The sequence below is a fragment of the Argiope bruennichi genome, chromosome 7 (assembly GCF_947563725.1).
Source record: "Argiope bruennichi chromosome 7, qqArgBrue1.1, whole genome shotgun sequence".
Classification (NCBI taxonomy): Eukaryota; Metazoa; Arthropoda; class Arachnida; order Araneae; family Araneidae; genus Argiope; species Argiope bruennichi.
The window spans coordinates 92681948-92697665 of NC_079157.1; the positions used below are offsets into that span (position 1 = coordinate 92681948).

At 29.5% G+C, this 15718-nt stretch overlaps 1 protein-coding gene across 1 annotated transcript; it reads right to left on the reverse strand.

The window, feature by feature from the left end:
• Positions 1-802: 802 nt before the first annotated feature.
• LOC129976549 (probable H/ACA ribonucleoprotein complex subunit 1) lies at positions 803-9500 on the reverse strand. The gene is made up of 3 exons (XM_056090175.1): positions 9388-9500; positions 6033-6761; positions 803-1886 (listed from the first exon to the last, which is right to left on the reverse strand). The coding sequence occupies exons 2-3, from the start codon at positions 6752-6754 to the stop codon at positions 1613-1615; spliced, it is 996 nt and encodes a 331-aa protein (XP_055946150.1). The 5' UTR covers positions 6755-6761; positions 9388-9500; the 3' UTR covers positions 803-1612.
• Between the last annotated feature and the right edge of the window lie 6218 nt (positions 9501-15718).

Below are 15718 nucleotides of genomic sequence, written 5' to 3' on the forward strand. Positions count from 1 at the left end.
AGGATTGTTTGATGAATCTGGATTTATTTAGCTTGAAAGTTAAACATTTTAAAGGTGAGAATACTTTTCCGGTTGTTTGTTTCTAAATGTGGAGTTTTATAATTAAGTTTTAAACTTTTATTTAATTTGTTTTGATTTATTTGAATTGAATATGTAATAATCTTAAAGTTTTGCTTAATGCTCTATAGTTTCGATTTTTTTAATACTGTATTTATTTCTAAGACTCGACCTTTTCCATTTATTTAATTTTTTTCTTTCATGTAATAATATTTTCGCATGCACTTTTTACGAATGCAGTTTACATTTTTTTATGAATGGTAATTATTCTTAGATTCTTCTTCTTCTTTTATATGTGCATTGTTTTATTCTCTTGAATATGCACACTTGAAGTGTTTTGTTATACTGCATGTTCGATAATAATTTGGATTTATATATTTCTGAACATTCTTTTTCTTTCCTATTATTTCAAATTTGCTATTTGAGACTGGAAGCTATGTTTAAATCGAATTCGTTTCACAAAATTTAAAGTCATTTATTTGTAGAACATATTTATTTAATTTTAAATGTGAGAAGAGACGCAATAGTTTGGTAGTTTAAAATTAATGAAACGTGAATTATTGAAGTAAATTATAATCTGATTATCATTAGTTTTTCTTCTCTTTAATTATAATATCCGAATGAATTTTGATGCATTTTTTAATAATAACTAATAAATTGTTTATATTTAACATTAATCGATCATGGTTAAAATACCAAAAAGGCTATAAAAGAACGAGACAAACACTTTTTCATAAATAATACAACAAGTTTATTAACAATATATGAGAGTATCCCACACATTTTTAGCCCGAAAGGCTGAAGGCTCACACAATGATACATATGCATATGCAATGACTTCTGTGACATCACTTCCGTCTTTGGGCAATGACTTATTACAAAAGAACAGAACCAACGAAAGGGAGATGACCAAGCAAATACAATATTTACATTTGGGAGAAAAGGCAAATGCTGATTACCACTCAAAGAAATTTAAGGGATCCAAATCGTTTCAGAAAGAGTATATAAAAAAATTCTATGTACACAATTCAATACTGTTTCCAATAAAATTATCCTTTTGAATTTTTAAAAAAAATACTTCATGAAATATATAATACAATATGAAGTACAAAGCATATTAGAAGCCCTGAAAATGCAAACGATTCTAATTTCATTCGAAAACTACTTACATTAATAGAATTATATGAGTAATATCTTTTGTAAGATATTATCAATAACTCCATGGATCTACGAAATATTCATGTTTGATTTTTCAGAACGACAACATTTTAAAAATTTTATAAAAATAAAAAGAGATTTTTTTTTTCAATTTTGGTGGCATATAATTCAAAAACTATTTCTTTTTTTCATTTTTTGCAGAGTTTTAAATAGTTTGGCAAGTTTGGAACAGTAGAGAAAGGGGTCTTTTTTTCTTTAACTGAGAGAGTGAAACATGAAAGAGGAAATTCAATACCGTATCTACAAAAGTGTCCATGATTGATTTAGAGCCTTAATTTCTCATCGCACTAGAAACGGATCTTTAAAAAGCTCTTTAGAGTTGGGATCAGTCAGCTTTTTACCAGCCTCCGTGTCCGCCTCCATATCCTCCGTCGCCACCTCCGTATCCACCATCTCCATGGCTGTCGCCACCTCCATAACCTCCATCTCCGTGGCTGTCTCCACCATATCCGCCATCACCTCCACCATATCCGCTGTCACCTCCATATCCGCCCTCATGGCCGCCACCATATCCGCCTCCTTGGCCACCACCGTATCCACCTCCTTGGCCGCCACCATATCCGCCATGACCACCACCATAACCTCCATCACTGTGAGCTTTCACGTAGACTCTGTAAAATAAAAATAGAACATAAAGAAAAGAGCAGAAAATAGTAATTTTCTGAAATTCATTGGAAATAACTATTTCATTTCTATATTCTATTCTATTCTATATTTCTATTTCATTTCTATATTCATTTCTATTGTCAATCTGTGGCTAGTCCCTTTACTCGAGGTTGTCATCAAAATTAAAAATGAAATCCATCCTTGAGAAAACGATTTGTTTTAATGTTTATCCAACTGTTTATGAAGGTCACGTGAACATTAATTAAAAAAATGAATTCTTAAGTTTTTCAGCAAGCTCTAATCATTTCTTCAAGCTTTAGAGCCTATCGGAACGTAGAGCTAAACTCGTCTTCGGTTGAGATATCATCGAAGCTGATTCAGTCTATCAACCAAGCATCGGTTTCTTTTCGTGTTCTAATTAACATTCTACAAAAGTTGTCAAGTTCAGGATATGGAATAAATTTACGGTGTGGAAATGCAATATCATTTGTTATTATTGGTGGGAAATTAATTGGAATGAGTCGACAACAACTCGGAAATTAAATAGGGTTTCATCCAACATCAGGTGATGCAGACGATTTTTTTTAAAGAAAATTCTTATTTTGATAGGAAGAATTTGCCAAGCGATATAATTTACATTGGACCATTTTTAAAATTTTTAAATAAAAAATAAATAAACTGATTTTCCAAAATAAAAATATGAGTCTAATTCTAAAATTGAAAGTCTAACTCTTATTGCATTTAAACTCTAACAGTGTATTATCTCTTATTGTATTTAAACTCTAATTCCAGTCTTAAAAGAACTATAATCAATATAAAGTCAATAAACGTCTAATTTCTACTGAAGAGCTAGATGTAACGACGAGATTTTAATTCATGCTGAATATTAGGATTAATGATGAGATTCTAACTCACGCTGCATGATTAGTTTTAATGAGAGTTTTTACTGAATGATGGTTCAATTTATGCCAGATGTCAAGTTGATGATTTAAATCATGCTGACAAATTTTCTTTTAGAAAGTTGAACCCTACAATATATGTTTAACTCTTGCTAAAAGTCTAATTGTCTGTATGACCATTTATCTCATGGAGGAGATCTAATTCAAGCATAGATTCTAACTTTTATAGAAGGACGAATTCAACAGGAAGAATTTAACTCATGCTAAAGATCTAATCCGAATATTGAAGCTCTAATTTCTTTAAAAATAATAAAACTTCATATGTAAAGCATTTAAATCTGTATTTTCATACCAAAATTGAAACTCTAAACATAGATTTTAAACCCACTTATTATTTATTTTATAGAATGCCTAAGGCATGTTATTTGTTGCAGAGACTGGATTCTTAATCTTTCTGAAAACCTGAAATAAAAATTCTTATTTTTCTTAGCTTTCTCATCTTCTATTTCATTATCAATGAATTATTTGGGGCACTGACAGCTTATTTAGCTTGCAATTAAATCTGCTTAAATGAGACAAAAACTTTCCTCACTTGTGGCACGATATTATTCCTTAGTGTCATATCTAATATGTCACGAATGCTGTGACACATCAAACATGGCGTAACAAATAGTCCCGAATGTAGGGTGACGTTTTATCGTTCGTGAATTGAGGCACAACACTTTATTGAAATTACCGAATCGTTAAAGATGAACATAAGGAAGAATTTATTCTCCGCTGAAGCGTCTCAGAGTGGCTCATATTTAAGTGTTCCGGATGCAGAAAGCATAAAAAGTATTTATTGAATAGTTTCAAAAGCGAATTATGGATTTGTTAAAAACATTTTTTTTCTCAAGGAAAAACGAAAGCATTGTTAGCTTATTAACTTTTAAATTTATATTAAATAAATTATTTTAAACGGTTTCGAAAATTTTAAAATTTATTTGCCTAAGACAATCTAGTATAGAATATAGTTCTTATACGAATATAGTTCTTATGCAAATATAGTTCGGATATAGTTTTTATACGAATATAGTTCGAATATTGTTTTCATACGAATATAGTTCAAATACAATTCTACGAATATAATTCGGATATTGTTCTTATATGAATATAGTTCGAACATTGTTCTACGAACATAGTTCAAATATTTTTCTTATATGAATATAGCTCGAATATTATTCGACGAATACAGTTCGAATATTGTTCTACGAATATAGTTCTTATAATTTTCTAGCAAGGATATAATGATTTATTTCTTTTTTTTATTTCCTTTTTTTATTTCATTTGAAATTTCTTTTTAAAATAAAGAAGAAAAAACATATTAACAATTAAATTTTTTTAAACTTATAAATAATGAATCATGAAATTCGAAATTATTTTATAAATTCTTATCGTTTTCAATATTTACAATTTTTATTTATCGTCAAAAAGAAAAATATTTTGGAAGCAAGCTATGTGATTACCATCTCAATTTCAATTTAGAAAATGAACAATAATATTTATAGTTACACTCGAGGGAAAATAGAGAAAATTTTAAGTAATCCACATTCTCAAATGAAATAAGGCACACTTGCTTTTTTGTATTCGAAATGCCATGAATTTTGACGACGAATTACTAAGGCTAAAAAAATAAGGGATATCTGTTTTACAATGTTCGAATTACCTCGGTTTATAGTAACGATTTACCAAGAAAAAAAAAAGGCATATCTGGTTTATGATGTTCTAATCACAATCTACGTTAATGCTTATTTTAAACTACTTTTTAGATATTCTAAATAATGGTATAGCCTTTCGCTTTCTTCGTCAATCTCTCCCATACTTTAAATATACCATTTAATACATTATTTTAAATTTATTTTATACCCTATTAAAAGAATTTCAGCTTTTACGTACATTACACTAGTAAAATACAAGAGCTAGTCATCCTGATAAGTTTCTGTCTTTAATTTTCCTCTTTTTTTTACAAAAATATATCTATCAAATTTTTGACCAAATACTTTTTTTTTCAATGGACCAAATACATTAAAAAAATTTCTGACTTTATCGGTTTTCAGTTTTATGCAACTGAAGTGAGTTTTATAGTGTTCGGTAAAAAGTCACTTCAACTAGAGCAGGAAGTTATTTCCGATTCTGTTCACACATTTTTCTCCCGAAAAAAACCCATCATTTTATAAATTCCCCAAATATATTTTATTCCGCCGGTCTGCTTGTCCATTCCTCTTCATTCTAAAGCATCGATCTTGTAGGTCATTGTCCAATCCACTAACCTAATATTAGTTTCAGAAGAATTAACCTACATTTCGGCTTAATATACGATTAATGGGAGGCAGAGTTGTTGAATGAAACTATCATCTTGAGAAGCGAACCGTTGCCGACTTTCTCAGGAGGGGAAAGATTCCCAAAAGGATATAAGCCAATAAAAAACAAGGAAAATAGTGGATTATAATAAATAAGTATTGTTTATATGAATCTCTTTTTTTACATATAATTTTTTGTTAATGGTTTTCACTGCTTAATAAATAAATTTAGGCAGTGATTTTGATGTTTGAAATAGATTACAACATTTTAAATAGTTGTTTTATTTGATTGTTTTATTTATATCAAGGAATTGTCAGTGAAAAAGAATGAAGAATGCCTATTCGAATTGTTTTAGAATTTATATAATTCAGTTTAATATATTATGAAGGGTATGGCCATGATTGATTATTTCATTGTTTATTGTTTGGGGGGGGGGGTAATTATATTTTCTTCTTTTGCTGGAATTTTTAAAAAATTATATAGGGAGGAGGGGAGGGTGGATTAGAAGTGAAAAAAAAACTATTTTTAATACAAATTTTAGTAGTGAAATAGGTCTTTCATAAATCAAAGAACGTAAAGATGATAATGTAAAAGCTACAAATCATCAGAAAAGTTTATTAAAAAATGATGATATTCAATAATGTTAAAGCCTCCAACTATAGCATTTTTGCAGTTACAAATTCCTTAAAGCCAGAAGATTTTCAAATAATCTTCAGCATAGCTGAATATTTCGGTAGCTTCGATTTCCCTATTTTTCAATTATATGACTATTTATTATAAGAGTTTATACTATGACGGATTTTATTACTGTCTTTTAAAAATTAATATTATTCTATGTTAAATACTATCGTAAACTCTAATTTGATGACTTAAAAATTAATTCAAATATCCCATGAATATAAAGCTACTTACGGGACGTGGAGAACGACTGGCTTCTTAACAAGGGTCTCCTTGTAGACTGGGACCTTCACAGGAACTGGGTATGGCTTGGGTACCTTGATGATCTTGTGGACTGGGACTGGAACGTATTTTGGCACTTTAATATGGACTGGAACTGGGACTGGCTTAGGCACATGGACAGTCTTGTAGACTGGGACTGGGTGTGGCTTGTAGACTGGGACTGGTACTCCAACAGGGACGTGTTTGGGAACATGGATCACCTTATGGACGGGGACGCTCTTGGGGATGGTGATGATTTTGGGGATGGTTTTGTACACTGGGACCTTTACGGGTACTGGTACATGGTGAGGTACATGCACTGGTTTGGGCACTGGGTAGTATTTGGGAACTGGGACGGGCTTTGGAATGGCCACCTTGTGGTAGACTGGGACATCCTTGTGGATGACGTGAACAATTGGCTCTTTGTAGCCGTGGCCATAGTCTCCACCACCTCCATATCCGCCACCATATTCGTTGCCTCCATGTCCACCACCGTAGTCTCCACCATCGTGTCCACCACCGTAGTCTCCACCTCCATGTCCGCCACCATAGTCTCCACCGCCTCCATATCCTCCCTCATCACCTCCATATCCTCCTTCGTTTCCACCACCATAGTCACCACCTCCGTGGATACCAGCCTTTACTCCGAGGAGGAGGGCTAAACTCACTGCTATCAAAGTCAGTGATTTTGCCATGCTTTAGCTAAAGAAAAAACGTAAAACATACAGTTTGTTAAATTTAAATGCCCATAATTGTTTCCAAAATTTTATGGAAATACTTTCATAATTTGAGAATTAATAATCATACATATTTTAAATAAAAGCATCGTTAACTATTAAATGTTGTTTGAAAAATATGTTTATGGAAAACAAGATAATATTTCGTTTAGATATTGGTCAATATTTTTTATAATACTTTATAAAGAAATCAGTAATTAATCAATCATATTGTTTGATTAAATATAATTGGAAATCATTAAAATGCATTTAAATTTGGAATATCAAGAGAAATTTTTCAAGGATTATTTTTATGATTATCCTGTTATTATCTTGTATAATTACCGAAATCGATTGCATTTATGATAAAATTTCAGTCATTTTTGCAGCGAATTGGAAGTATACTTGCCGATATAAGTATTGGAAGTATACTTGCCTTGTATAATTGGCTCTATACTTGCCGATGGAGATATATTAAGAACTAGAAAATTTAGTTCAGTCAAGGGTTAAATGCTATTCTAATAAATTGTATATACTGATTTTTTAATCAATCAAGATGTGTAGGAAAAAGATTATTTAAAAGTTACCAATCAGAATTTATTAAATATAGTATCATATGTTTAATTTATATGAATAACAAATCATCGCTCTGGACTGTTTAATTGAATTTGTTTTGCAAGATCAATAAAGACAAAGAATTTCAGAGCTCAACTATATTTAGAATAAGAACAAAATTAATATTGCACCTAGTTTTTTGAAATTTTATTTTTATAGATTACATTATATTCCTTTAACAATTACCTTGGTTGTATTGAATAAACATAAAACTCTTACTTTATACACAGATCTTAAAGGACTCTTGAATGAAATATCGGATAACTTTCCCTGCCTGCTACCTTTGTTAAAAAGGAAAAGACACCTCCCCTGCGGCTGAAACACTTTTTAATTCTCTCCTCTCTGTTTCAGAACGAAAGCTTTTGGGAAAACTTCCCTTTCTTCGCAGCGTGAATCGATGACTTTAAGAAGAAGAATGAGGTTAAGAAAAATCCGTTGGGATAAACATGTGTGTCTAATAAACTTCCCTACTGAGACGGCCCTAGAACAAATGTAGAACATCTTGCTCTTTGAAGCGTTCCGATCGCGAATATTCGTGGCCCACTTTTCGAACAGAACTTAATATCCATGATGCCGAAAATGCTGTGGGAATCTCTTAATTACAGGGTACAAGTGAACGAGTGTAGGTGATTTAGTTTTTGCACTTGCTCATTAATATCTTAAGTTAAAAGAGGAACTCGGATTGGTTTGTAACAATGCATCATTTTTTAAGTGAAAAGGGGAACTCGGATTGGTTTGTAACAATGCATCATTTTTTAAGCGAAAAGATAAATTCGAAATTATTTGTAGTAATTATTTGTAAATATATTTTAGTTTATTTAACTTTAAATATATTTTGGTATTGATTTAAATTGAATATTTTTGCTATTTTCTTTGAATATGATTAATCATTTTTTTTTAAAAATGAATCATGGCAAAGACAGTAATTATTTATTATTTGATTGTTGATGTTAAGTAACAAAATACCTGTTACAAAAATATTAATAATTAATTTAATACCTGAACACAATGATTGAAGAATTCGCAGTAACAATAAATGATTGCCAAACTTATAAAAAACTATATATTTTACTGGATTTAAGAATGATTGTATTTGAAAGACAGAAAAATAATTAATTATAAATTGAAAGGAAAATTAATTATGAAAATAGATATTATGGCAGTGATTATAAAAAAACATAGATATTAAGAAATGAATTGGTTTTAAAAGTTACAGAAAAAAAAATTGAATCAATCCATAAAAAGTATATAATAAATATAAATTAGTAAAACATTAGAACATTTTTTTATGGATTTAAAATCAAAAACTAAAATTTATTAGTTTTAAAATTTTGTAGAAATAACTAATTTTTCTAGTTATAATCATTTATTTTCTTAGAATTATTTAGTAGCCAGTTTACAGTTTTGTATTTGTTCATTTTAACTTAAAATATCGCTGTTTCAGGATTAAATGCGTTCCCTGATTCATTAAAACTTTTTCAAACTTAATATTTTGACTTTCATGCAATTAAAGGAAATGCGTTGAAGGAGTGTTTCGTTTGAAGTATTATTATACTTCAATAGATGGCAGCACGAAAATCAATTTCATGCAACATAGTTTCCTGTATTGAATTTCGTTATTATATCAACTTTTTTAAGCTGGAAAAGTTTGGGAAAATATTTCGAAGTGAAAATTTCTCGGTATGAGCAAACATAATGGTATTATAAACAGATTTATAATTATTTTCTCTTATGAAATCGTTCGTTATTTTCAATTTTTTAAAAAGTACACTTAAACATAAATTTAATAACTCAGAAATATGTTTTATCCAATTTATAACAGCTTCTAGAGGAACATCTGACTATATATTACCTGCTTACTATTTCACTAATAATTAACACTCAGGAGAAACAAATAGTTTTTAGCTATTATTGCAATTAACAACTTTCCCTTCGCAATAAAACTTGCACATTCAACTTCCTAAATTTCTTCACCAGAAACTTCACTAAAAACTTACCTTAGCAAAAATCCGAAGGAAAAAAGATAAATGTATTCCTTAGATGGTTACTGTTGGTTGAGCGAGCTCTGAATTGATTGAACAGAGTCTGCAGCCCTGCTTAAATACTAGCTCACGGATTCTAACCCTGACCTATATCCCCGTAGACGAAAGCTTCTCTTAGCTACCTGTGAGGGAGCCACTGTCCGATCGCCTGTGACTCCGCCTATTGATGCTGAACACCCCTTTCTTCATCCCCCCTCAGCACTCTTGCCTTCATCTAAACGATTTTCTTTTCTTCTTTTTTTTTATTTCCCAATCTTTTACTTCCTTGATATCAATACATAGCCCAAATTCGGACGATTATCTCTATGCTATTGGCGCTGTTAGGGTTGCCAGAAGTGTAGCAAGAATTCGGAAATTATGTTACAGTTACAGTTTTTCAAGGTGATAGAGAATTTATCGATACGATTTTCACTTTCGATTGGACTAAAATGATGTTAAGATGTTTTTATTTTTTTTCTTCGAGAGGGAAGTTTAAAATTTTTTTTTTAAATGACGGTCACGCACTTAGGTTAGGTTGTGTCGATGATTTTACTTCATTTTGGGCTTGGTTCTGTTAGTTAGCAGCTGTGGTTCTAAGTCATAGTGTGTGTCCAGTATCATCAGTTTTCTCTGAAACTCAATTGGATAATAATGTTTCATATCTTCGTTACAAAAGTATAGTGTTTTAACATTTCCCTTTCCTATGCAGTCTTGTTGTTCATAAATGTTCAATTAAAAGTCAGTATCTAAGAGTTAAAACTTTACCATAGTATAGAATAAAATGAGAAATGAGTTTTAATATATTTTTGACATTTTGTATCATAAAGGATATTGGATAAGAATATTTTCTATTCTATGTTTATTCAATGAAGTTAAGTTCTTTAAGAGAAATTTCTTTCGCTCTTTTTGTTGGTGAATTGTTGCTAATTAATTTTCACTGATCAATTCTATAATCAGTCTTACAGTCTTAGTTATAATTCTCTAGATATCAATAATTTTGTCGAATAAAATTTGATAACTTTTCCAGTCTTCGTAAAAATGTATAAAAAATCAGTGTTCCGATTTTTTTGCTTAATTTTAAAATTTGTAATGAATTTTTCGAGCAAAAGATAAAAATTAACTGTTTAATTTTATTACATTTTATAAATAGGATGATAAATAGTTGAATATATAGTTTAGAGAAAGTGTGCATCGTAAATTTCATTGCAAATTCAGGTAAATAATTCAGTGGATTCAGGTGGAATAATGCAATGTTTAACTGAAGGATTTTGTATTGCTATAGTTAGAAGGACCAAAATCCTTTAATTTGTTAATTTTTTTAATATTTGTTAATTACGAAATTTCTCTAAAAATAATAGCCGCTATACTTTTGTTTCCTATATATAAAATGCTGAAGTCAAATTTTGAAAGATTGTTTTGAGTGAAATTGAATCTAAAAAACAATTTATCTGTCAATATTAGTTTAAGAAAGGGTGTTGCCAACCAGAAATTAAAAAAATATATATGAAAATTATCTTTAAAAAAGTTAGAATTTTCCAGATATTTATTTCACGTGAAAAGAAGTAAACTGAATTAATATCATCATCATAGTAAGTATGAGTAAAAAATATTAAACAAAGTAGAACCAGCAGAAATCATTGGGTTTGATTCTTTATTTATATACTTCAAATTTTCAAATTTGTTAGATGTTTGTTATTTTGTTTGTTAGAAGGAAATTTCAATACGTTGCGGTTTCATATTATACTTTAAAACTTTATAAATAAAACATTACTTGTTACAGAAATAAAAATTTGATTTAATTATTTATAATTAATCTTCAATTCTGTAATTTTTTGTATGAAAATAATAATCTAAAGATTTCCGATCAAAAATTAAGAATTAAAATTTCCTAATTAAAAAAAAATTAAATTGGGAAAAGTTAAATCCGATTCGTTTTTCTTTTCATTGTTTTGAATACAATAAGTTATTCAATACATGAGAAAAATTATAAGTTCAAATCTTTTGTCTAAAATTGCAGCAAAATTTGATTTTCATGTGTGAAGAAATGAAAACAATATGTGTGTAATTTTTGGGATTTTAATTTGAAAGGTTCACTTTTAATTCTGTCCTGAAAATGTACTAAAAATTTTTTTGAAATCCAAAATAAGAAAAGTGTATCCTCTTTTTTTCGTCGTTTTTTTACATTTATCTATTCAAAATTACAAAATAATATGATTTATAGGAAATACATGTTTGTATTTATAATTTTAGCTGTATATTTATTGTCTAAAGAAAAAAAAATTAAAATGCTTAATGAATAAAGCGAATTAAACGCTTCGAGATGCTTAGTTTCCTGGATTTGAAATTCAGAATTATTTTTTAAAAAATTAATAAAAAGCAGGTGATTATTAATATCAATATTGTGATTAAATTCTTTAACTTAATATTAATCATTCTTCGTAAAAATAACTAATCAAACCATGCAACATAAATATTTTGTGAGATTTAATTGATTTAAAATTAATTTCTTGACAAAATTCAATATTTTTTGAAATAATGGATTTTAATTTGTAACTATAATATATATTCTCACATTTCTTATTTTCGCACATAGTTTAGGGATTCTTTTTGCAAAAGCTTCTGGAATTGTTTCAAAATTAGTTCATATTATCGCATTTGTAAAATTGTGCGATTGAAATGTTTCATTTTATCATTAAAATTGTCTGGAGTTTATCTATTTGTACAAACAATTTTGTTTGACAAGCGAATTTTACACATGCTATTTTTCTGAAATTTATTTTTTTTTAATCTCAACCTATGCTTAATTCTATGAATTAAACAATCAAACAAGGAAACAGAATTTAAAAAAGTAATTGCCCACAATCTAAAAATAAATATTGGTCTACCTTCTCTATATAAAAAGATGTCAATCAATAAGTTTCATGAAAATGTTGAATTTAATGCCTTTAGTGACCAGTTTTTTCGCCGAAATTAATGGTTAAATGAATTAAAGTTAATTAATGTTAAAAGTTTCAATCCAGTAAATTAATGTTAATCAAATATTTTGAAAGGTGAAAATAACTTATATTTAAAAGCTTTTAAGTTTGCTTTGTTCATTGTGCTGTACACAACTTTCTGTCTATTTTCTATTTTTATATATCTTATTATATCTCAAGAAAATACAACAGTAATTAAGAACAGTAGAATCTAAGATACTTCAGCGTTGCTTGATTCTAAAGTTAACTGTAAGTCAAATTTCAAAAATTATATTAAAAGCATAGTTTTTGTAGAAACCTACTAGAAAAGGAAAAAAAGAAAATTAGTAATTATCATGGATAATACTTAATGGATATAAATGGTAAAAATAACTATAAAGGTAATATAGTTATAATGGTAAAAATAATGGAAAAAAATGAGCATGAAATATTTGTATTAACGATAAAAAAGGCACGAATTTCACTCTAACAATGAAATGTTGACACGCACTTACACACACACACACACACACACACACACACACACACACACACACACACACACACACACACACACACACATGTTTATTATTAGTAGAGTTTATATTTTCAAAATTTACTTTTCCCTGCATTTTGAAAATATAAATTAAAAATGCAAAATTTTAAAAAAAATAAGATGAAAGTATCGATGTTCAAAGAAAAAAATAATTCAAAATTACGTAATGAAAAACACAGTAGTGTAATTACAATTAATCTATAACCTTTAATACTCTAAGAAGACTGAAATTTTAGTGCATCTTAAAAATTCTAGGTTAAAAATAGCACTGGATTCAAAATTATTTTAACGTTTTATTTTTATTACATTTATTAACTTGATAAAATTTATAGTTTGATATATTAACTGCTATTGAGTGAAGCAAATTGCATGATTCAAAATCTGGAGGCGACTTGCAAGGTAATATGAAACGCTCAGCAGAGTAGAGAATTTGACCAAATTTGACACGTATTTAATTCTTAGGTGGTAGATGTTCACTAAGAAGGGCATTTTAAAAATTTAATTTAATTTTTAAAAAAATATTCAAAATTTCAATTTAAATACCTTTTCACAATAGAGTTGAAACATATTACTACACAAATACATTGTACATCACTTTAAAGGTTACAAAAACTTTTCAATGACATTAATTTAACTTCCATATACTAATAAAATTTTTCTTAAGAAACTTTAAAGTTATTTTTATGTGTGTTTTATCTCATTGTTTCAGCAATTGCTCTCATACAAACACATATAAAATTTAATTGCATTTTTTTTGTTCATTGTATTGGAATTATATAATTAAGAGAAATTTCAAAATTAAAAAAAAAACAGGCATATGAAAAATTAAATTTTTATCAATTTGTAATGTTTTGGACTAGATATTCCAGAAGGGGTGTGGGGAGATACGTTGTCAAATTCTCTCCTCGTTTAAAAATTCGCCAAAATGTGTTATTGAAAATAGGATACTTGGAACATTTTATTATAAAATATATTCCAGCTTTAATATTCTGTTCTTTATAGTTAAAAAAATAATTTTTTTAAAAATTTAAATGTCTGATACTGACTGTATATTATCAAAATAAAAAGAAAACACTTTTTAGTTTTTAATTGTAATTCACTGTTATCAGCTAACCTGGGACGCCTTGTCTCTTCATCATCGACACTAATGACAACAAGGGCTGCGATATGGAATTGTATTATTTAGGACTGACTAAAAACGTAATTCTATCTAGAAAATTAAGCAAAAATAGCTATTTAACAATTATATTTGTCTCGGGGGGCTAATCAGAGACTTCTTTTCTTTTTATCATACATTCTGATGATGACAGATATGAAATTTTACAATAATCATAGAATCTGTGTTATGGAACTGGTATAATTCAATGTTTTGGCTTAGTTACATTAACGTCCCGTTTGAAGCAACACTAGGGCTATTTAAAGACGGAGCTCGTAATTTTGAACCGCGTTCAGATGACGAGGACGACACCTGAGCCGGAACCCCCCTCTCCACACCACACCAGTGGGAGGACGTTTGGTCAGGACGGATTTAGCGTGCAACAGACCCCCTTACACGACGGTTCTTCGGCGGAATCGGGTCTCGAACCTGAAACCCTCCGGTTCCGAAGCCGAGACCTTACCACCAGGTCTCCGCAGCCTCGAATGCAAAAAAGAATCAAGGTTGTTTCGATTAATCCAGGGCATCTTTTCTTTTTACCATAGATTCTGATGATAACACATATGAAATTTTACAATTTTTGATTGGAAGAATATAAAAAGAATCAGGATCTTCTCTTTACCATAGATTCTAACGGCAGCACGACCATACACATGGCATTTAATAATAGACGAAGAAATTATGATACTATATAAAGATTATTCAATAAAATGGGATATCAAGCAAGAATAGAGATTTAAAACTCTCCATTCTTGATTGCTTCCTGGATCCTTCTGGCGTTCTGAACCCTCAAGAACACTCTTGACTAATTCAGAATGTCTTATCATAGAGTCTAATGATAGTACGAGCATTACATGAGATTCAATACCATTCAAACGGGCTACGTTACGGAATTGGAATCATTTAATAAAATTGAGTAATTGGAAGCATATCAAGCGAGCACAGCGATTTAAACACCAAGATTTATCTGATTAATTTCAGATGTCCTGCTTCCTGACCATGAAAAGGGAAAAAAATAAACAGAGGAATATATTAGAAACTAATTTTACAATTGAATGGAATGAATCGTTGCTATGGAAACGTGATGCCACTGGTTATACACTGTGTCTTTCTGTGGAATGAATGGTAAATCTGTTTGTGGCCATTACAGCCAGAGGTTGGTGATGTTTAGATGACTATACTGAAAATATTGTAAATTAGGACGTGTAAATATATTAATTTTGTTCAGCATTACACCAACAAGAAAACATGAAAAATTTGTTTCCGATAAAGAATGACGATATTGTCGCATTGAAAAGAGGCAGTCGACTCTCCATGGTCGTATGGTCATATCACTGATCTCATAATCAAGAGATCGTAAGTTCGAATCCCGCTAGAGACAATGAGATTTATTGTTTGTGTAAATATTTAATTCCTTTATTTTATGCTTTCCTTTATTTCATGTTCCAGCAGATTCTTTAGTTTACCAGATAAGTTTTCTGGGCTTTTCTCAATGTCTCCAGAAAAGTATTCTGGAACTTTCCCTGTTAGTATAAAAGCAGGAGATCTGTCAGTCACTGTGTTCTGAGTTCAGAGTTGAGTTAATAAATTGGTTTAGCTCTACTTCTTGTGTGTGTCATTGAGTTCCATACTAGAGTACCT